The sequence below is a fragment of the Lepeophtheirus salmonis genome, chromosome 4, assembly GCF_016086655.4.
Source record: "Lepeophtheirus salmonis chromosome 4, UVic_Lsal_1.4, whole genome shotgun sequence".
In the NCBI taxonomy this organism is placed as follows: domain Eukaryota; kingdom Metazoa; phylum Arthropoda; class Copepoda; order Siphonostomatoida; family Caligidae; genus Lepeophtheirus; species Lepeophtheirus salmonis.
In genome coordinates, this window is record NC_052134.2 from 52841613 (window position 1) to 52863980 (window position 22368).

Here is a 22368-nt window from a genome sequence, read left to right on the forward strand (position 1 = left end):
GTTATTCTCAATATATTACATTTTTTGGAAAAAAAATCAAGTATTAAATTTTTTGCTCTGCTGCATAATTTGCACCAAATGACGACAAAATCTTTGTGTAAAAAGCAAAAATGACTTAATTTGAGGGGGGTATACAGCCCTAAAGCCCACCCATTGGGAACATCTAGCATTTGTCTTTCAGAGATTTTAATTATAGCCACATATTTTGAAATCTCACATCTTTGGAAATCAATGAACTAATTAAGTACATTTGTTTATGCATCGGGAATTTAATACGGATAACCTATAAATGGAAAATAATAACTTATCATATAAAATGAAGATCTTGGATTAAATTTGTTTTTATTTGAATATTATATATTTTGTGTAGAAAATATTTTCATAGTTTTTTTTTTGTACAACAGTACAAAAATATTTCAAGATAATTATAATAAACCTATTATCAATACAAGCTTCTTGCACTTCTTAATTTATATAAAGTATGCCCAATTTTTGTTGCGATAAAATTGATTTTTTCCGACTCAAGAATACATAAATATTTGAGTATCACGTTGAATTTTGGGGGGGGGGGAATTGGGGTATTATTCATAGTTTGGCACTCAAATGAAAAGTGTTTAGAAGTATCTTTATTATTCCCAAAGAATAAGCAAATCCTTTCTTCGATAGACCTATCCAAAAGGGAAAAATTTCCTCGTAATCTTCGATATTTTAACCGGGAACAGGACGCCTACACCTTCCCTTTTTACCCCTAACCATTTAATTCCGCTAGTGATCTCCTCCCCATCCTTATTTATCATTATTAATGAGAAGGTTTGGGCTGTTTGGAGGTGTTGTTGACAATACTACTTTCAAGTTTGAATCGTAATGTAATTATGAGCTTTATAAATCATCAAAATTTTAATAATAAAATAAAAACATTTTTCAATTAAAATAGATATTTGAGCTGATTATTTAGTCGTAGACATGACATATAAATATTTCTACTTAATTCCAAAAATATTGAGTTTTAGTAGGTTATTTATACGATTAATTTAGGGATCGATTTCTAAAAGAGTATGTAGATGGTGTTATATAAATATCTGTGAAGGGATTTTCGGATAACTCCTTAGATACGGTGAAATAGGGTCATGAATATCAAATATAAATATTTAAATAGGTTAATTATATCTCATTTTTAGTAAATGTATGTATAATTTCAACATTACAAAAGTCAAATATAATCACCACAAATCTTTTCATATAATATCAACGGTATATTCGTAATGGAAAGTTTCAAAAACTGACATAGATGCATATTACATATCATAACGAAAAAATCGAACTTTGTACCCCCATGATGAGAACCTTTGAAGGTACCCAAAGACTCAATCAAATTCATCATCTAAGGACGGTCCCCAATTCTCCTAAAGTCGATTCCTAAATATTCCAATCAGACTGATCCACTAACACCTACAACATCGACTGAAGGAGTTTAAAGCAAGACACGGATTATTCCACCTGGACCTATGACCTAACTGAGCTAAAATCCTTGGCACCCCTAAATATTTCTTCCTCTATGAGGAAATACAATCCCGGGTACCGATCCAACACTTATAATTGGAGATTATTCAATCTTAAAGATAAAATGTTTAATCCTTTGCCACAAACTGGAATCATCAAGTGTTCATGAGTTAATTATTGATTCATATCTCTTCTTTAAAAAAATCTTATCTTTCTAATTTATATATGATTTAGCAGTATTCATGATTTTTGTTTCAACTTTTGAATCATAGTCATAATTAAATGAATCACTTATTAATGAACAAACACTAAATCCACACTTTTATCCTTTAAAGTTGGAGTAATATGAATGAGAATAATAATTACAGATCAGTGATAAAAATCCGGTGTACTTTTTAGATGACCCGGTTTTCTTTTGGAGTTGTTAATCTGAAGAATGAATTGTCTTTTTCTTTAGCAGTTGTCATTCATACTTAATTTCTGAGTAGTAAACATCCTATCCTAAATAGATTCAATTATATTCAAAACCTGTTTGAACGTTCGTGTGTACTCATAAAAGGCGGAACATAACTCTGCGGATTTTTTGTGGAGTTATTATTGTAAGTCCTTGTTGGACTCCAAGTAGAATTGAGGATCGACATGTCCTTGTCTATATCCTTTTCTCCGTCCTCTCTTGTCACAGCTGATTGTAGCTGATCTAATGAAACGTCATGAACATTAATTCATTAAATTCATTGCATTAAAAACAACTTCAAGTCTAGTCCCAGCCAATTTGTTGATCTTTACCACGAGTCCACTAGAAAAGGGAAATTAAGAATACAAGTATTATTTTTACCGGTTCTAGCACCGAGATCAGAAAAATAAGCAGATTACCTAAATATTATAATAAACCATAACTACAGTGATCTAAAAATGAATCATAAGCATAATTAATGTAAAAAAAAAATTTTAAATACTCCCAGAAAAGACACAACACGTACTTCACAACCAAGAATCTTGTATTTGTGTAAAAAAGTTATATTTATTTTTTAAATAAATTTACAATAATATCCAAATAATGACAATAATAGTAATTATAATGATAATAGTTATATAAATGAAGTGCCAGAACAACTTGAGTCCGCGTCAACATGGGACATCATTTTTCTTATTACAATACTGAAAAAATGGTTACTTAATATTAAAAACAATTTCCAAGCGGCTCACCACACCACAATTAGTGCTGCGACATACGTGTAAATTTGTTTAAAACATAAACCAGAAATATTAATATATTTATTGTGATGAAAAGGAAGGGGTCAGAGAGAGAGAGAGAGGAGTGAGTAGGGAGAGGAAGGGGGGACTGTAGAATAATAAGGATTTTGCGAATAATAAAGTCAAAGTGCAGCACAAATAAGTAGTAGTAGTATAATATTGTTGTTATCTACAAAAGTTCTTATACAAATAGAGATTATTATTAATCATGAAATATAATTCATATTTGTAGGGATGCTTATAAAGGGAGATATAAAATACTAAATGAGAGAAAAGACCGAATTCACCATAAAAAGAATCTAATAAAATAGTCTAATAACAAAGAGGCGTTGGGATTGAAATTGGGGTGGATATCTTGGGTATTTGGAGAGAGTATCTTTTTTTTAGCAGTCAAATCTAATTAAGTCATCACCACATCCTACACACTGAGTTATTCTTATTATTATAAAAAATAATGACAAATATATGAAATAACCGTTAAAAAGTATCATTTCTGCAGCAGAGTTAATGTATCACACGACTGGGTAATAATATTAATATTAAATGGATCATTAAGACTCATGATTAACATTTTAACTAACTAGGGCTCAATTTCCTTAAGAGGAGGAGCTGTTATTGTGATTTCAGCATTGCCATTTACAGGCAAGACAACCACTTTGGGGGAAGAAGTCGCAGTAGTAGTATTAGAAGTAGTTGTTGAAGATGCTCCATTTTCTGTAGGTTTAGCAGTTTTGAGTGATGATGATTTTGGCCGGGTGAGGCCAGTTGACACTTTGGCAGAGATGTTGGTTGGTTTTTTAAGTCCAACTCCTCCAGGTCCACCTTTAGTGCTGCTATGGGAAGTTGTAGCCGACCTACCCTGAAGGCGGTTAGTTGCAGACCCTGGTTTAGCAGTACCACCAACTTTGGATGACACACTCTCTGAAGAAGGTTTACTCTTCGATAAAGTTGACGACGTTGCGGTGGATCTTGGAGCTAAAGGTCTTCGAGTTGTCGTAGTTGTTGTGGTGGTGGTGGTGGTGGATGACGTTCCATTAGACTTATTTGAAGCTGCAAGACTTGAAGATATTTTTGAAGTAGTTCCTCCTAGACGAGAGGAAGGTTTTGAAGAAGCTAAAGGTCCCCCCACTTTAGATCCTACTTCTCTTTTTGATGCAGTATCCATTCGTGACTTAGCATCGCCAGAGGATGTGCGGCTAGATGCGAGTCTTGAAGTGGTGGTGGCGGTGGTTGTGGTCGAAGTAGTAGATCTCGATGTTGTTGAGGACATGGGTTTCTTTGTTAATGCAGAGCTATGATTAGACCTAGCAGAAGATAATGGTCGAGTAGAAGATACTCTTGAAGGGACTGACATAGGGTTTCTAGTAGCAGATGTGACCTTTGAGGCTGAACTAGGTTTAGTAGTTTGTGATGTTGTCTTTGGAGTACTTTTGGAAGCAGATGTTGTGGTTTTTCCAGAGGATGATGCAGGCCTTTTGTTGATTGTTGACTTAACAGAACTAGCTAAACTAGACCCAGCTGCAGTTTTCTTGGGAGAACTTGTTGCAGATCTCGCATTGGATGGAGTTGACGCTTTTTTAACTGTCGCCGCTCCGCCGGGTGGTTTCACGTCTTTCTTGGGAGAAGTTTTAGATGGGGAGGTGGAAACATTAACTTCCGTTATCTTGGATTGGGGAGTAACAGCTTTTTTATCTTCCTCTTTTTTAGGAGTATTCTTGTCGTCTTCATTCTGAATGACTTCTTCTATCTGGATTGTTCCTTTAGCTTCTAAGGCATTATCTATAGTTTCTTTCCTTGGAGCTTCCAAGTTCTCTGACTTTGGTGGAGTAACCTGTATCAACTCTTCTGAAACCTCAACTAATGGAGAAGTGGCGGCGGCGACTGTTGTAGATTCACTCTTCACGATTGGCTCTTCTTTCAAAATTTCTTCTTGAACTTCATTATCTTTCGTTGTTTCAATCTGAATAAGTTCTTGTTCTGCATCAGATCCTCCTGACAAATCGACTACTTTAACAGCTTCATCAGAAGAAGCCTGATCCTGCTCTTTTAAGACGTTACTACCACCTGACAATTCATCCACTATTTCGGAGTTTGAGACAACAACATTATCATCATCAGATGTAAATTTTTCATCTATAATAACATCGTTTTTAGCCTCAGGCATTTGGGGCTGTTGGTTTTCAGCAAGTTTTTTGTCCTCAGACTTTTGCAGAGAATTGTCATTTTCCGCTTCAAGCTGTGTATTATCAGTGCTTGGTTCTTCGTCTTCTTGTATATGAATAGTAGGAGGAGGTATTGAATGTATGCCTATTTGACGGTTGACATGTACATCAATTATTTCCTCTTCAACTACCTCTTCCATTACTTCATTTTTTTCTTCTTTGCTCCTTTCCCTTGAATCATTCTCAAAAGGCTCATTATCAGAAGAAGAAGTATCTTCCTTTGTCGAACTATCAACATGGACATCACTAGTTTTCTTTGCATCATTCTCAATAGGCTCATTGGAAGTAGTATCCGTCTCCTTTGTGGAGGTTTCAACATGAGCATCATTAGTGGTAGTATTCATTATTCCATTCTCAAATTGCTTCTCTTTCCCAGTAAGATCTGAAGAATTTTCAATCCGTTCGTCCTTACTATTAGTAATTTCCTTCGAATCATTCTCAATATTATAATTATCTGACTGAATATTCACAGATTCCTCAGTTTTTGATAAATTAACTGGTTGAGGCCCTCCTTCCTCGTCTTCTGACAATATTAACATATCTGAAGGATTAGGAGTCTTAAGCATGAAATTTGATTCATCATCAGTATATTGAAAAGAAACAGTTCCTCCCGTGACGACTTCATCACCACTCTTAATATTATCACATTCCAATTCTGAAGATTCCTTAATATCTTTATGAGGAGAAGCTATAGAATTGCGATCTTCCTCTTCGACCTCCTCTAAAATAGGTGATGATGCATTCCCTACACCTTCTGACTCCATGATAACTTCAAATACGGGTTCTTGAGGAGAAGGAAGCTGTGGAGCTTCTGAATTGGTGGTCTTTAAAATAAAGGAAGCAGAGTCAGGATTGGGAGCTTCCTGAGTTTCAATAATAACGGACGACGGACCACCTTCTCCGTCTTCTTCTTCGATGGTGATCACTTCTTTATGCCCGTTGGACAATTCAGATGGAATAGGCGACTTATGAATATCTATATTATTTCCTTCACCACTATGAATATCTACGAGTAGATTCTGTGACGATAAATAAAGATAGTTAATTAGTTAAACAAATAAATACCAATATATTTATTATTACCTTAGATTGGGACTCTTCCTTCACAAAAGTAAAATCTCCTTCGTCGTTATCATCACTGTCAGATATATTCTGATTTGCAGCTTGATTACCAGAATTTGTGTTATTGTCCTTTAGAGGAGATGGTGGTGGTTTAGAGTCATCTGCTGACGATTCGTCAGAATCGTCATCATCTACTTCACCAACTGAGTCCGGATTATCTCTAGCAGCGGCAAGGATTTCTTCCAATGATGAACCTAAAGTGAGTGAATTAAGTATGAAAATTAATAACAATTCTATGTACAGAATAAAACTTAATGAATATGAATGAAACACTGAGTAAGAAAAAACACATACATACAAATTACAATGGAGGAGAGAAGAGATGCCACTCCCTAAAAACAAGACTTACGGGTTTTTCATCACAAAAAAGCGGCAAAAATAAGAAATAGAAGAACAAAAAGGGAAAAGCTCTCTTACATAATATGTGTAAAAACCAGAACTCTCTCTCCTAGTACGTATATAATTAGAAAGCACAAGGCTTTTTATTAATCAAATATGTTAGGAATTGGATTATGAATTATTATAATAATACATAGTAATAATAGTTAATTAACATGCCATAGAATGGGAATTTCCATGAATTGAATTGTGTACTTAAAATAGATACGGAAAATAATATTAATTTTCTCAATCTCTCCTTCTCTTACTTTCATTTATAGATCTCATTAGACAAACAATTTCATCAAAGGTCTGTAAGCTTTTAACTCCGCAAGAAACAAGGGATAATTCCATATTGAGTAGTAGATAAACAAGGGGACCTTCTTGAACAACAGGAGTTATTGCATTAGGATATAAATGATGCTCTCCTTCATATTCAACTCACTTTCCTTATTCATACTAATGCTTAAATATGTATGTGTGAACTTAGAAGTATAAACAATAGGCAGGATATGAATGGCAAGAAGCCAGATCAAAAGATTCACAGCAATTCACGATTGCTGTACATATTCGAAAGTAAATATTTATTAAAAAAAGAAGTTAGATACACATACCAGTTTCATCAACAGGTGGAGTAGGTGTATTCCGACTCAATAACTCTTCCATTGGCCGACCACCCAACAATTTAGAAACTTCTTGAGATTCAAGGAACTCCTCATCTTCCTTTCTATCTTCATCAGAGGATTTGTTTGAAGAATTACATGCTGGAGAAATAAATCCAGAGTCCGGTTTATGTGTCACACTCATATCAGGGAGAAAGGGGTTATTAAGAGAATTATTGCCACTTGGTTGTATCCAAGTATTGTCCGTGTTAGTCATAAAATCATTGCCTTCTTTAAACATGGAGTCTGAAGCACGTCGGAATTGTTCTTCATTTTCATCCGAGTCATTAATACGTCCATTACCATCAGGAGAAAAGTTTCCACCAAACGTCATACCACCTCCCCCAGGGGAGCTGAAGGCTCCTGCTTCTTTAACGTTGGTCGATAAAAGAGTATCTTCCCCCGTGCTCATGGTATGAGTCAAATATTTACAAGTTGAATATATTCCTAAATAATGTTGTGCAAAATCTGTGGTGGCGGTGGCGTTGTTGTCCTCCTTTGCAGCTTCTGAGCGGCGTAGCTGTTCCTGTATAAGTAGTTGCACTGGCTTCAGAAATATGACGATAACAGAAATGTTATCCCCTGAGCCGTTTTGCTTTGCTAGATTTGCTAATTCCTGGGATAATTTCTCGATTTCACCTATAAAAGTAAGAAAATAGATATAGTAATGAATATGATGGTATAATTTGTTTATGAGAAAAAAGAAGATTATTACTAATAGGAATAGAAAATTACATTTGAATTATGACGTGTTTTCTTACTAAAACGTGCATTCACTTTACGGATGATTACAAACTTTCACTTGTATATATATAATTATTCAGTTAATGTTATTTGTGTTTGGCATTTAAGAGTTTAGTGTGTGTGTGTGTTTCCCTTTTTTTTTTTTTTACAAAAAAAGGAAAAAAATATATATAATTAATGGCGTGCAGAAGAATGAATAATTATACAAAAAGATTTCACTTATTAACATTTAAACCTTTAATCACATAAATATATTTACACGGATATATGTAATATTTGAATCCATTAAAATATTGAAAGGCCTCCACATTTAAAATACATAAATAGCGGGAAAAAAATATTTTACTCCCCCCACTCTCACGAAGCCTTTATTAAGGGAAGGGTATAGGCAATAATTGTGCTCTCAGTAGAGCACTTAACATATATATGTGTGAGACTCGTCAACCCAAAAGCAAGCTAATGATCTTTCTCAAAAGCGACTCTGTATTTATAATCCCATTTATATTATTACATTATTTTAATTGATCCTTTGGGAGGCACCGTAAATTACATACGTAAAGATAGACAAATTTATATTTGATGAAAGGTCTTATCGGAACTAAAGAAGTCTCGTGGATATATGAAATGAAAGCTCTAAAATAGAAATTTTCCAAGTGTGGGAGAGGGAGCCCCACCCTCGATAATAAGTGAAGGGAATAGCTGTGGCTCTCACTTTTTGAAAATTGCGTGATTACTGAATGCTATCATCGTTCAACTAAGTCTCATATCAAATGAAGGCTCTTAACTATAATAGCTATTATTCCTTGGTATATCAAACCATACCCCCCCAAAAATTTAAAAAATATAAAGCACATAATTGACCAAATAAGTCAATGGAGTACTAATAGGGCGTTTACATATATTTATGAAGTATTTAAAACAGTAAATTTGTCATTTCTCCTTTTCTTTATTTTATTTAAGATTGTTTTTGTGTTGATACACCACATATTATATGAAGGATGACCTGCATCTAATTTGTGCCTTAAAAACTATTTTTATTATTTATCTTGATGGATGATTTAAGCTAATAAAATATTATTATTGTCTTTGGAAAGGGAAATTATATGACATTAATATATTCATTAGTGTTAAGACTCAATCCAAGAACAATTTTTTTTCAAGTTTGATTTATTCTAGACACATTTTTCGATGCAAACCGTGATAACAAACCCTAGACCAAAATTTAATCGTTTAATCGCTACAGCCCAACAAAGTGAGGAGTATTTTACTGGCAGCTGTAGCAAGATATGCAGTATATCACTGAAGATGCCTTACCTAGGACTCGACAATTCCTGGACGATGGCTGGGAGAGAGATAAAATACTTCCCAACTCTCTCATTGCAAAACCATAAGATTATAAGGAAATTTAAAAAAAAAAATTAACAAACTCATTTAGTCAATTTTATGTTTTGATTGCTTGGTTTTTTTCAGATTGGTCCAGTATTTTCAGACCCAAGCCCAACACTATTGCCAATGTATCTCTCTGTATTACTAATTACTCATATGTATTAGGGTTCTATGATCCATCATTACATATATAGACATAATGAAAAAGTTAATTAATAAATGTAGATAGATTAAGAGAGAGAGAAAAATAATTTGACAAGTAATTAGAGATAATTAAGGACTTATTTTATTTCCTTCTTCTAATTATTTAAAGGAATAAATAATACGACAAGAAATATATAGATATATCATATATGTATATTGGAAGAAGTGTGCCACGGTTCGTTAATTGAGAGTATGTGTATTAAGGATATGACAATAAGTTCAAAATGTGCTGTCAGAGGATATTTAAAAATATTTTGCATTTTCCAAACAAGAAAAATAACCCTACATTATCTGGAAATAAAGAACTTTCATATGGGCGATACCTTTCGATTTAAAAAAAGGGGGGAATGATTTTTTTTAAAATGACTGTCCTTAAAAATTATCTTGTGGAATCGATAAACCGTTGTAGATTTGACTTAAAATATTATTATTATGATACTTAATTTGTCTCATGCTATGACTGGTCAATATAAATTTTTTTCAGAAATTGCCTTATTATCACCTCCACTTTCAAAAACGTTGCAAAGAACCTGTATGAGTATTTCAGTCCCAAGCAGTATCAATCTCGCGATCTGTGAATAGACAAAATGTTATTCGTCAATGCATGTTTTTTTGATTGAGGATTACGAAACGAAGACGAAAGCAATATTTTTCCGCGTTTCGTCCGACTAATTTGTATTTTGTTTTCTTGACCAAATAATGACAAGAATAAATAAGACAAAATGAACACTGGCCATCAATATATACACATTTTGCAAATAAACACATGTTGGTACTGCGTATTACGCGCGCAAATATTCAGTTATACAACTCAATTCTCGTTTTTTTTTAAATATCAAGTGACTAATATGAAGGTACATATTATCAAATATACTTCCATTGTTTATTCATCCCTAATAAGTATAGATCCTATTATACATATTTATATCATTTTGGACTACAAAAAAAATGTCTCATTTAACTCTTAAATATGTATATAAACCAGCTCTATCAACGTGATTCCTCCAATCCTTTGAGATAGTAGTATGTATCATGGATGGTGTATATAATAATGTTGTAATTAAAATTTATTTTTATTTTCTGACTAAAAAAAAGAAAGATATATAATGAATGAGAAAAAAGCAAATAATATAATATACACATATTTCTCAACACCTCTTCTTTTTTCGATCAATCAATGCATGATCAATTCTCCTAGTAGCACATTACGTATTTACAAGATAGATATAATCAAGTTTATTTAAAATAAATATTAATATAAACGAACGAACAGGAATGATAACCAGTAAATTAAGTGATGACACATTTTTACAGTTGATTTTTTAGATAATGTATGATGAATCGACACCAAAAAAATTTCAAATACCAACACATTATTTTGAAGATGCCAACAAACGAAATCCACAATCAAAGCTCAGATGCCAACAATATTAACATCTAATAAAATACAAAGTTTTTCGATGTAAATACTTTTTATTCCACCTTTCCTCGTCTGACATCTATCTCCCTGATTACATCATATGTACGCGTATTGAGGTCAAGAACACTGTGTTAAACATGCACCAAATTTGAGTACCCTTACGGAACGAATAACTGACCGAAATCGACAAAACTTGAGCAGGCTGGCTATGTCAAAATATCAAGTGTCTAATTAACAAGTTTATAAGAGGTATTTATGTACAAAAAAATACTTGAATCTTAAGTGTTTTAGAATTATGTAAATGTACACCCGGTTAAGGAAAAAATAATAACGACGTCAACCAGTATGTTAAAAATAAGTAGCAATTCGTACAATCAATAATTCGTTAGATGATTACTGTTGTTAAGAAGCAACGGATTTCTTGGAGATGAAGGGGGGAATAGGAAAAAAGGCAAATGAGTAATACTCATGACTCATACAAACGTTTGTTTAAAAATAAAGGGGCATGGACTAGTCATAAAATATTATATATATACAATATAGGCATGATCAAATCTCAATTGCATAATCAAGACGACAATTTAAGGCGAAGGATAAAAATCATTAAATAAGTTTTTTGAGGAGAAAAGACAGATAAGAGAGAACATGGTGTAAATAAGTGATGTATCTACTTGATTCGAACTGAATTGAGTTGTTATTGATCGATTCATTATAAAAAATAAATAAAGATACAAAATTAAGTATTCATTTTCAAATATTTATTAACTGTTGTTCTGGCATTTTTTATTGATAAAAAATGACTTCAATTAATAGGCTGAGGATAGGTATATTTATATATAAATAAAAAAGAGGAATATTTTCTATTTATTTATCTTAGATTATAGAAATTAATTTCTAAAGAGAGGAGCATTAAATAAATGGAGTAAGGGTCCTGGTTGGGAAAGTCCTTCTATAATATTGACGAGTAATGGAGCCATAATATAGAGCGACACTTTTTACATTAAAATATTTAATTAAATTAAAATATTTTTTATTACAGTTATAAGTGTAGTAATAGTCTAATACAATATAACACTTTGAGAAAAATCTGTGTCCTGGCCGGGGAAGAAGTGGCAGAATTCCATTAATATTCTTCAATAATATTTTATGACGAATGAAGGAAGTATAATAAAGCTAAATTAATGAAATAACTACTACGTGTATTAGTAATTGGAATCCTTAAAATTACTTGAAAATATCTTACAGTATCTCCTTGAGAAAAATATATAAAGTCTAATTTGCTCCTACAAATATGTAGATTAAATTGTGGCTAATTAGTAAATAATCACTTGATTTTTTTGATTTTTTTGCCTCCTTCTCCTTGTTTTTGCTCCGTACACATTTATTAAACCCCTGAATATTGTACATTCTTACCGCAATCTATTTTAAGTGGCATATCCAGTTTTCAAATTTAGAAAAACCTTGTTTAAGAGGTCGCCTTTTCAGTTTCCTCGACTGACTGCTTAATACATGTGTGATTGTATCCTAATAATAGTCCTTAACATAATTTGATGTGGGAATTTAGTGATAAAAAATCAAGCTGACTTTGGGATGTATTTTTCCCCCAATTTGAAAATGGACTCGGAAAGAAAAAATTTCAGCGCAACACTAGTATACATGTATGATGCATATAGACATACATAATGTATGATGATGATCTATAAGTCAAATTTGGCTCTTGTTCTATAAATATAACTACTATTCCATAACTTTTCCCTTTTCCTTTGGATCAAGAGAGAAAATAAGACATAATATTATCACGATAATAAAAATAATAAATATGTTGTTGTTGTTTCCTGACAATGATGTTGTAACGGTAAATTAAATTGTACCATGTATGTAAGAGAGTGAGACACTTACAAACAAACTAAAACATACTTTGTATATATTTATAGAGAGAGGAAAAAATGCAATTTACAGAATAACTGGATGCAAGTATATACATTCATGGATTGTGGAGTAAGAAAAATCGATAGGGCACAGTTATCAATAAAGTAATATAACAGTGGTGTAATAACAGAAATGAAGGTCGGTGTCTATTTTTGAAGGAAATAAATCAAATTTATTAGATAGAATGAATGGATGAAGATTGTACATCAATAACACATAAATATAACATGTATTTTGTTGTTGGTTGTCAATGGTTCTCCTTCTTTTTCCCAATTCAGTATAGTGAACGTTCATTGGGCAAATTCGAATTCCCCCTTGTTAAGATAAGCAATTCCCAACAATTATAGGAGAATAATTCTGTAGTTATCAAGAATTGGCCAAATACTACCAACTGATTTTGGGCCTTTCTTTATTTACAGATGAAAGATAACAATAGAACTAAAAACTAATGTTGAGAATTGGACGGATAATGATTATTTTTTCAAATTGGTCTAAAGGGATTTTTCCTAGACCGAAATTTTCTTCATATAAAAAAATTGCCCAAACATTTTTCCCATCTCTTAAAACCACATCAAAATAACGTGGGAACGGATGAAGACCGATTTAGTTTTGTAGACGCAACTTTACTACAAGACCAAACTTGTTCGAATTAGCTCAAATTATACACGGTCTATGGTTTTCAGAACCCAAGACTAGTAACAACGCATATGAAGGTTGATGGTTATTTTTGGAAAAATGAAAATTTTGATATACAAAATGCAAGGATAAAGATTGTGTAAATAGTACATAAGAGCTAAAAGTCCTCGTGAATTTGAGCATTTCGCGAAATTCTAATAATTATAATTCATTACCCCAATTTACTATTTGTGATAATGTGTTCATCAACAATGAAGCTCATTTATAAGTACTTATAGAATACATTTTGTTTTCCATCAACCACAAATAACGAGGGCTCACTGTATATAGTAAATGCAATTTACATAATAACTCCATGCAAGTACATATATTGCAGAGTAGGAGGAAATGAAAAAGAGGAGATACCAGTATATAATATATATAACAGCAGATAAAGGTCGGTGGTTATTTTAGAAAAATCAAATTTCTTATACTTAATGAAACTATGAAGATTGTACTAGTTCATATACAACTAAAAACCTCGTCAATGGGTAATGAACTATTTAACACTAAGGAGTAGTTTGTTTACATTCCCGAGGATAATGGTGCCACTTTGGATTTTGTAGTAGTTTGTATACTTAATTGTACATTGCGACAACTATATACATCCACGGTATCAACCATATATTGATGATTTTTGGTTTGCTCATGCTCTATTTGTGCATTTTGCAAAATTATAATCATAGCTATAATTTTCCATTTGTAATTATAGATAAACCCATTATGTACTACTGATGATGACATCATTGTTTATGTATAATTTTTCCCCCTCAGAGAAACTCCTCGGTTAATATATTAAATATACTTTTTGAGACCAAATAAAACAGGAGGCAATTAGAAAAAAAAAAAAATTGTCGAATTGGAAAATTTGATTCATTTTCTCTGACACTTAATGTAGATTTTTGAATTGAAAAAGTTGATCTAATTTGTATTTTTTCTTTTTTTTGTAAAAAAAGAAAAATGAGATTTTTAATAATAAACCGACGTTAAATTCTAGAATTATACGAGTTCTTATAAGGGACCATGTACAAAGTACGTATGCATCCAGGTAAGAAGGCGGTTTGAAATTGCAAACACAAGCTACTTTACGTACTTTAGAACAAGTGTTTATAACAATGTGTAGCAAGTGCGAACATGGGGAGAGGGCTGAGCAAAAAATACAATATATATTCGTTTGAGTAAACCTCAAATATATTTCGATCATTTACGATAATAATAGTTTTCCTTAGATTATTCTTATAGAATTAAGGCTTAATATTAAATTATTTACCATTCTTAATACATATAAGCATTGTATCTTAATAATAATATAGTTCTGAGATATATTGATGAAAACACGTCATTTGCTGATATTTATAAATAAGGAAGCAATTTAGCAAAATTGTTTTATCTTTGGGACCGAAACACCTTTAATTAATTTTTTGAACGAAACTTAACCAAATAAAATGCTAAGAAGATTTATAATCCTTATTAAATCAAAGTTGCACATTTAAAGTTAATCAGTGGGACCTAGGATTCAGCCTAGGTTAGCATTTACATTAAAACAGCTCTGGCTACACCACATATTATTATGTATGCCCATCCATTCATTCATCGTTTGACACCCAATGGCTATTCAAGTAAGTATGAAATATATAGGTAACAAGTAGTTAGATTTTAAGAGAGGGAGTAATCACTCACAAATATTATATATAGGGGTGGTGATGTTATGTGGCTCCTTCGCCTACAATCTCATTAAAAAAACCCATCCCCCTACACAAATAAAAATGAAGAGATAATGAGCAGGATATAATTAAAGAAGGAATCATCATTAAGAAGATAATGAATAAATACATAAATGAATCTCCCTTCCAACTTCTTAGTAACTACATATCTTTCTGTCAGTAGTAGTTTTAATGTAATACCCAGAAATAAGAAAGGAATGACGACGACGATGAATCAAAGATGGGGGGGGAGAATCAATAATATCCCACTACTCGACTCGACATCATCATGAGTCATCCACTCCTTTCTATGAATATATAATAAGAAACCACATGGGATGTTAATTATGGAGTAAGACTGATATTATCCACATACAGTAATAATACCTTGACATACGAGTTATATTCCTTACTGGACGGAGCTCGTAAGTAAAAGCAATTTATAGCAAAATCAATGACTAAAAACAGAAAATAATAAACAATCCCCATTGCCAAGACTGGACGAGCTCGTATCTAAAAAAGGGGGTAGATTGGGACACTACTTGTATTAGAATGTATTACTGAATAATATATAAATATGGATCAAGAAGATGTGATGGTGATGTTGAGTCTTGACTTTTACCTTTGAAATGTATGGTATGAAAGCCATGGATATTATTGCGTGATAATGAATGTAAGGATATCTTACCCCTAGAGAAGATGCCTTCTTCGTCTTGAGTAGTAATAATCAAATCTTGAATTAAGGGTGTGGCCCGTGTCGTCGTCGTTCTGAGAAGATGAGACTTTCCGATCAAACAAGTCAAGAAAGGAAATTTTGAGGAAGACTGAATGACTAACAGTAACTACATCTAAGTTTAAAAAGCACCTCCCGGAGAATATATTTGAGGACGACGTCAACAACAATAACTCAAACTTGCAGCTTCCTCGTACGTACGTTCGTCCGTCTTTCTTCCCCTTGCACAAAATATATTATTTATTATAAAGGAATTGCTACTTTATAATAAGACTGCTGGGTCTATGTTTGTATGAACATGGATAAAAAGAGACTAGCTAAATAATAGAATTAGTGTTTCTATCAAAAGTACTACCACTCAGAGTCGTAATATCTTCTAGTGATTTCAAACTGGACTAAAAAAAGGCACGGGGGTTTCTTCTTTCTAACTTCTTCTTTTTTTATTTCAATTCTTTTTATTTTTTGTCGGACGGGAGGAGGGAAGGAATTACATACTATTTAGTAGAAACAGAAGAAGAAAAAAACCGATACGCATCTATGAACAACGCTCTCTCTCTCTCCCTTTTTCTTTCTTTCTTTCCTTTTCTATCTATTTGTTAGTTGTAGTTCCTCTCTCTCTTTCTCTCTCTTCCTTCTTCCCTGACTTGTACGTACACGTACAGAATAGAATCCGCGTGATATACAACACTTCCATCAATTTCATATACCGGCTATTGGTATCAACCGCATCGTCATCATAGAGCCAGGAGGAGAATCCATCATGATTCATGTGTTATTTACACTTATGATAAATCCATGACCGTTCCCTCCCCCTTTGGAAATGCACCTTTTCTCCTATCGTGAACCATCATGGGGAGCACAGAGGATTCTATGACGACCAATCTAATGGAGGAAGGAGAAATATCCATTCGCCAGGACACTTCCTCTTTTATCAAATATTTTTTTGAAGCCAGCATTTAATTTTGCGAGATCTGCAAATCATTGAGAACATCTTAGACTCCTTAAATTATATTAAGAACGAAGTGCGCACTGTATTTTTTACTGATGAACGAAATACAAGGATATAAAAACTACACTTTTTGACTTTTAACATCATATTTGGAACGGGTCTAGAGGCTTGCAAGTAGGCAACTTTCATCGAAAAATCCATTTTTTAAATTAAAATAAACTTCATTCAGGCAAAAAGGACCTAAGAGACCCGCCCCAAAATTTTTCAAATTCAGTTAGATTTTTTAATGTTCCCAAGAGAAAAGATCTAGGTGCAGGGAGAGGGGTAAATATTAACCCGAAAATGTGACAGTCTACACCTCCTCAGTCATCATCATTTCCTATAAACTATGACTATGTCGTTCCATGAAAGAGAGAAAGAAAGAGGAAAAAGCCGACTATATCATGCAGAATTCATTGCATGGTACATTATTTGTAGAACATACACGATGAACGAACGAAGGAGAGGGAATGAAAAAAAAAAGAGGAAGAAAGAAGGGTAGTACTCGTATGGGAACAAAGTGAAAGCTGATTCATGGAAGTACATAGTTGTTTCGATGAGAGAGGGAATTATGCCTCTTTTTGGCTTATTTATGCATTAATATTTGCAAAATTCCTTCCTCTCCCCCCAAAAAAAAGGAAGAAGATTGAGTCATTTAATTAATCAACAGCAAAATATATTATAATAATAAATTAGCTTAATTTTGCAACATGATTATTACTCATTAATCTATGCATGTACTATGTACAAGATGAGAGGGTGTAACCGGAACATGAATATAAAAAGCCACGTGTATAGTAAGTTACAATAATAATATGTACTACATAATATTCATATGGATATGACTAATATGAATTTTCCTTTTAGTGACTAAATAATACATCGTATTATATTTATGTACTATAATAATTCCTCTAGTGACTCGAGTATATATGCCATGGACTAAGGTGTGTGTGACAACAGGTGACAAAGAGGAGGCTCTCTCTCTCACACACATATACTATTGAATCATTCATAGCCATAATAGGACCTACATTATATTTTCTTTCATTTACTACTACAGTAGCACTTATAACTTTACACATTAAGTTTAATTCATTCCTGGACTGAGCTCATTAATCAAAAACGTATAAGTTAATGCAATGAAGCGGCTCTTACACCCCATCATCAGATCTCAAGCAGCTCGTATCTACATATTAAAAAAATAACACTCGTATGCCAATGCAAATTTTCGTTCAGAATTCCTCTGGTATCTTAAAAAATGCGTACATTGGGACAATACGGTAATATCTCTAATGTATTTATGTGTTTAAGAACACATGTGGAACGGCCTCCATTTTTAGAAGAGAGAAAAAATTACTATCCATTATTCACCACTAATCAAATAAAGAATATTTGAATTGTACTGGTCTTTATATTCTATTCGGATATTGAATTTGATATTTTGAATTATCTACTTTAAATAAGGTCAATTGAATAAATGTCTTAAATAAAAGGTTATCAAAATGTTGTCTTAAATATAAAGGTCATTTGAGACAAAAAAAATATTTTCTAAAAAAAAAAAAAAAAAAAAGACAGCACCTTGACAATGAAATGCTTTCATAGCTTTTGTAAGAAGAATTCGAAATGAATGAAGCTCTCACGCATTTACAATTTCAATTTCACACCACACATTCCATCATCAACAATTCAAAGTATCTTATTTAGAACACAGTGTTTCAAATGAAGGCATCCTACTCTATCATAAAGGCCTCAACTGCCGTTTAATGTTGAATCTGAACTCATTCAATATTTATGCTTGCATGCATTTTTCTTCATTCATTCAAACTTATTTAAACACTTAATTATTCTATTATCGTTAGACAAATATTAAAAATTTTGGATGGTCATTTTTTTTTATTTCTCTCCCCCTCCCCCTGAATAATTTAATAGATGAGAATCTAAAATAATCAAATAACTACTCAATATTCTAAGCAAGTCAAAAATAATGACGATATCCATTGTTGATAAGTCATGAATGCATGTATATGAATAGAATGCAATCAATTTAGTATGAAAAAGATAATTCATAATGCATACTGTACTGCTTCTCAAACATATTTATCCAAGAGCGCATTTATGACTAATTAGATATTATCCAGACCCTCTATTAAGACCAATGTCTTAAGTCGAAATATTCTCTATTTAGCCATAATAGTTGGACAAAAGATACTCATCTGAGTTCAACCAATCAAAGTTTAGAATACTCCTCTTAGGTACTGTTAAAGAACGATCCGAGTCGAGTATGTAGAAGAAAGGGGAAACACTGATGCAGTATACATTTAAATGTAATTGGGATGATAATGACGTGATTAATGCTAATAAGTAATATGCATTGTATTGTACCCAGAGACAAAACAATATACACACTCTGGCATAAAATAAGTGAGCAACGACAGTTTCACTGACATAAGTGTAAGAAAATAATAAATATTAATTAAAATAATACTATAATATTTAGATACGAACGGGTAATGAAAATGTCAGGATATAATATTCATTAAACCTTGATCATTCAAGTATAAGAAGGTCATTTAAATTACGTCTTCTCCCTATACACTGATGCTCTGCTGTATCACAATCAAGAATCATGTCTCTCTCAAAAGCTTGGCTTTTGGAAAAATATTTTCAAATATTAATTTTTTTTTTGTAAAAAACTTCAAAAATCTATCGCTTTTTAAAGAAAATTATTTTTTTTAAATTCAGCGTTGTTTCTCTAAAATGTTAAATTTTGTACCCCTATTTTCCCATTAATTTTTTCCATTCTGACCAAAAAATATTTTAAAAAAAAGTAAAATTTCTTTAATTTGGGCATACCCCCTTCAGACACCCCGGATTAAAGCTCATATTGATACTTCCTCCCTAATTTGAAAAGTATTAGGAGACAAGGAGCACTATAGTTTATACTAGTTAATTATCTCTATCAGCAGATTTGTAGTCTCACAAAGTAAACATATTTTTTGTGGCATTCCCTCACTATCTTGGATCTCGACCTTTTTCATATCTCTACTCATGTACATAGGTTGCATAGTTATTTATGTAGTAAAATCCATGATCATCTCACAGCACCTAGCGGCCAAAAAATTGCTATTGTAGCCAACTATATTATGTACAAATATGGATCACACTCTTTCGTTTATAATAGTGTTTTGTATTACTTTACATATTATATTCTCTCCTTGTACTAATGTACCTACATAACATAATAATGGAGAAGAAGAATAGAAAAAAATCTCTGAGTGAGATGTGTGTGTGTGACGAAACGATGATTTGGTATAAAAATACACATACAATATTTATATTTATACTTTTAGCAAAAAAAAAAACACAACTAATAATAAAAATTTCCCAACTACTGAAGTCACACATAGATACATAGTATATTATACATATATATATATAAGTAACTAAGTAGAATGACAATTCAAATTATGGCTCCTTCTTACATATTGATATATGTATACCGGTTGGAAACTAAAAATTGACTCAGTTATCATATTATTATTGAATAAATACTACATTTCTTAGTATATTATTTTATACTAAACTATCTACAATCTATCTGCCAGCTATTTCTCGATTCAGTTACTACTGGTTGTATAATAACTCTTGATTAGGGGCCAACACTGGGTATATATTCATTCATCAAAATTGTTCTTTTTGATTTTATTTTAAATAAACATCATAAAAAAAGTTATAAAAAAATAACAAAACAAATTCATTCAATGCACAAAAATGATTAAAAAACTGTCCTAAAATAAAAAAGATTGCCATTTTCTAAAAAAATATCAATTGGACAAAAGGAAATGCCCACATTTATTTTATAAAAAAGTGAAATTATTTTTAAAATTATCAGTTATCTTTGCCCCAGACCCCACTCACATTAAAACCGGCATTGATAATGGGTTTCCTACCAATTCCATCCTACCTTTCAATATTCCGTTTTCCTTTTCACTAATCCAATTAGCATTTGAATCACAGTTGCAGTGAGACTCGGACTAATTAATTCAATTGAGAAAAAAAATAATATAAGTTTGCTTACAGCTGTTATATCATAGATATAAAAATCAAATACAAAATTTTTATGATCTAGGACAGAGGCTCAGTCCCACGTGTATGTCCTTAGAAAATGTAAAATCGATCCCTCATGATGTCATTGAGAGTGTTTTTTTTTTTCATGTTTAATTATTCAGTTATATACAATAATAGAATTAATTATATGATTAAGTAAAAATATAATATGTTTGTTGTAATGATGGAATTTGGGTCCTAATTTTATATTCAGGTAGTTTTGGTTCTTTGTAAAAAAATATTAGGGTGATTTGCATAATTTTTCAGTTCTCGGTAGTACAACTGAGAAAAAATTGTATTTCTATTTTTCTTCTCAGGTCCCCTTTTCAAATTGACTCGTGTCAAGAATCAACAAATTGCCTACGACAAGATTTGAGGAGGTTGTCTTTTAAACATGCAAGTTTCACACAAAACTCGATACAGGCTTTTATATTATTGTTCTTGCCATTTTTCGGATATAAATATATCTGGTATATTGGATCTAAACCGTAGTTCTGATCCTCAGTGTTAGTTTTTTTTATGGTTATTCTCAAATATGTAGAACCGGAATACCCGAGATCCATGACTAGTTCGTAGTATATTGCATTATAATGAAGAGAGAGAAAATTAATATTTTTTTTGCAATATATGTGCATTTCTTATTTGGTTTAATAAAACATTGACATTTTAAAGACAAATTCATGAAATGGACTGGACCGAATGAATTGCTACGGACACAGCACTGCTTACGACCTCAGAATTTTGAGTTCGTAAGCAGTGTATACACAACTTTAGTGTTCACCCGGTATACTAAATATTCTACCTACAGACTACTACTACTGTTCATAAAACAATGTGTAGAATATGTAAGGGAGTATTAGCAGTGGTATGATAGACCTAAGTAGCAGTTTGGACAGGCGGCATCCATCCGGTGATGTTTGCTACTTACTTACTGTATTACTGTACCTACCTACAGTATGCATATGTACTATAACATGTACTACTGAGAGGTAATCACATTCATAATAAGGGTGAGGTCTACTACACAAGTTTGTTTTTTCCTTTCTTTCTTAATTTCCTTCCTTCCTTCCAAGAAAAAGAAGAAGAAATCGGCATTTAAAATGAATGTTATAGGAAGACCATAATATTTTGAATGGATACCTATCTATGTAGTATCTTTCTATTTATCTTTTTCTCATAGCAATATAAAGCCCTATTTTTTCAAAGTTCATGTGAAAACAACTTATGAAAAGAGGAAGGAAGGAAGAAAACTAAAAAATATAGCACAAAGCACAGAAGAGGGTGTTTCTACTAGTGTGGAGACTTGGGCCGAGATCGATATTCCCCTGTTAAGGTATA

The 22368-nt window shown here is 32.1% G+C and overlaps 1 protein-coding gene across 3 annotated transcripts in view; it reads right to left on the reverse strand.

Annotated features, from left to right (window-relative positions):
- Nucleotides 1–2480: 2480 nt before the first annotated feature.
- Nucleotides 2481–22368, reverse strand: part of LOC121116203 (uncharacterized) — an 80089-nt gene continuing 60201 nt past the window's right edge. For all 3 annotated transcript variants that reach the window (XM_040710452.2, XM_071888041.1, XM_040710451.2), the window contains exons 8-10: nucleotides 7091–7777; nucleotides 6060–6292; nucleotides 2481–5995 (exon numbers count right to left, since the gene is read on the reverse strand). In XM_040710452.2, the coding sequence (XP_040566386.1) occupies nucleotides 3335–5995; nucleotides 6060–6292; nucleotides 7091–7777 (3581 nt within the window). In that variant the 3' untranslated portion in view covers nucleotides 2481–3334. The remainder of the gene's footprint in view (nucleotides 5996–6059; nucleotides 6293–7090; nucleotides 7778–22368) is intronic.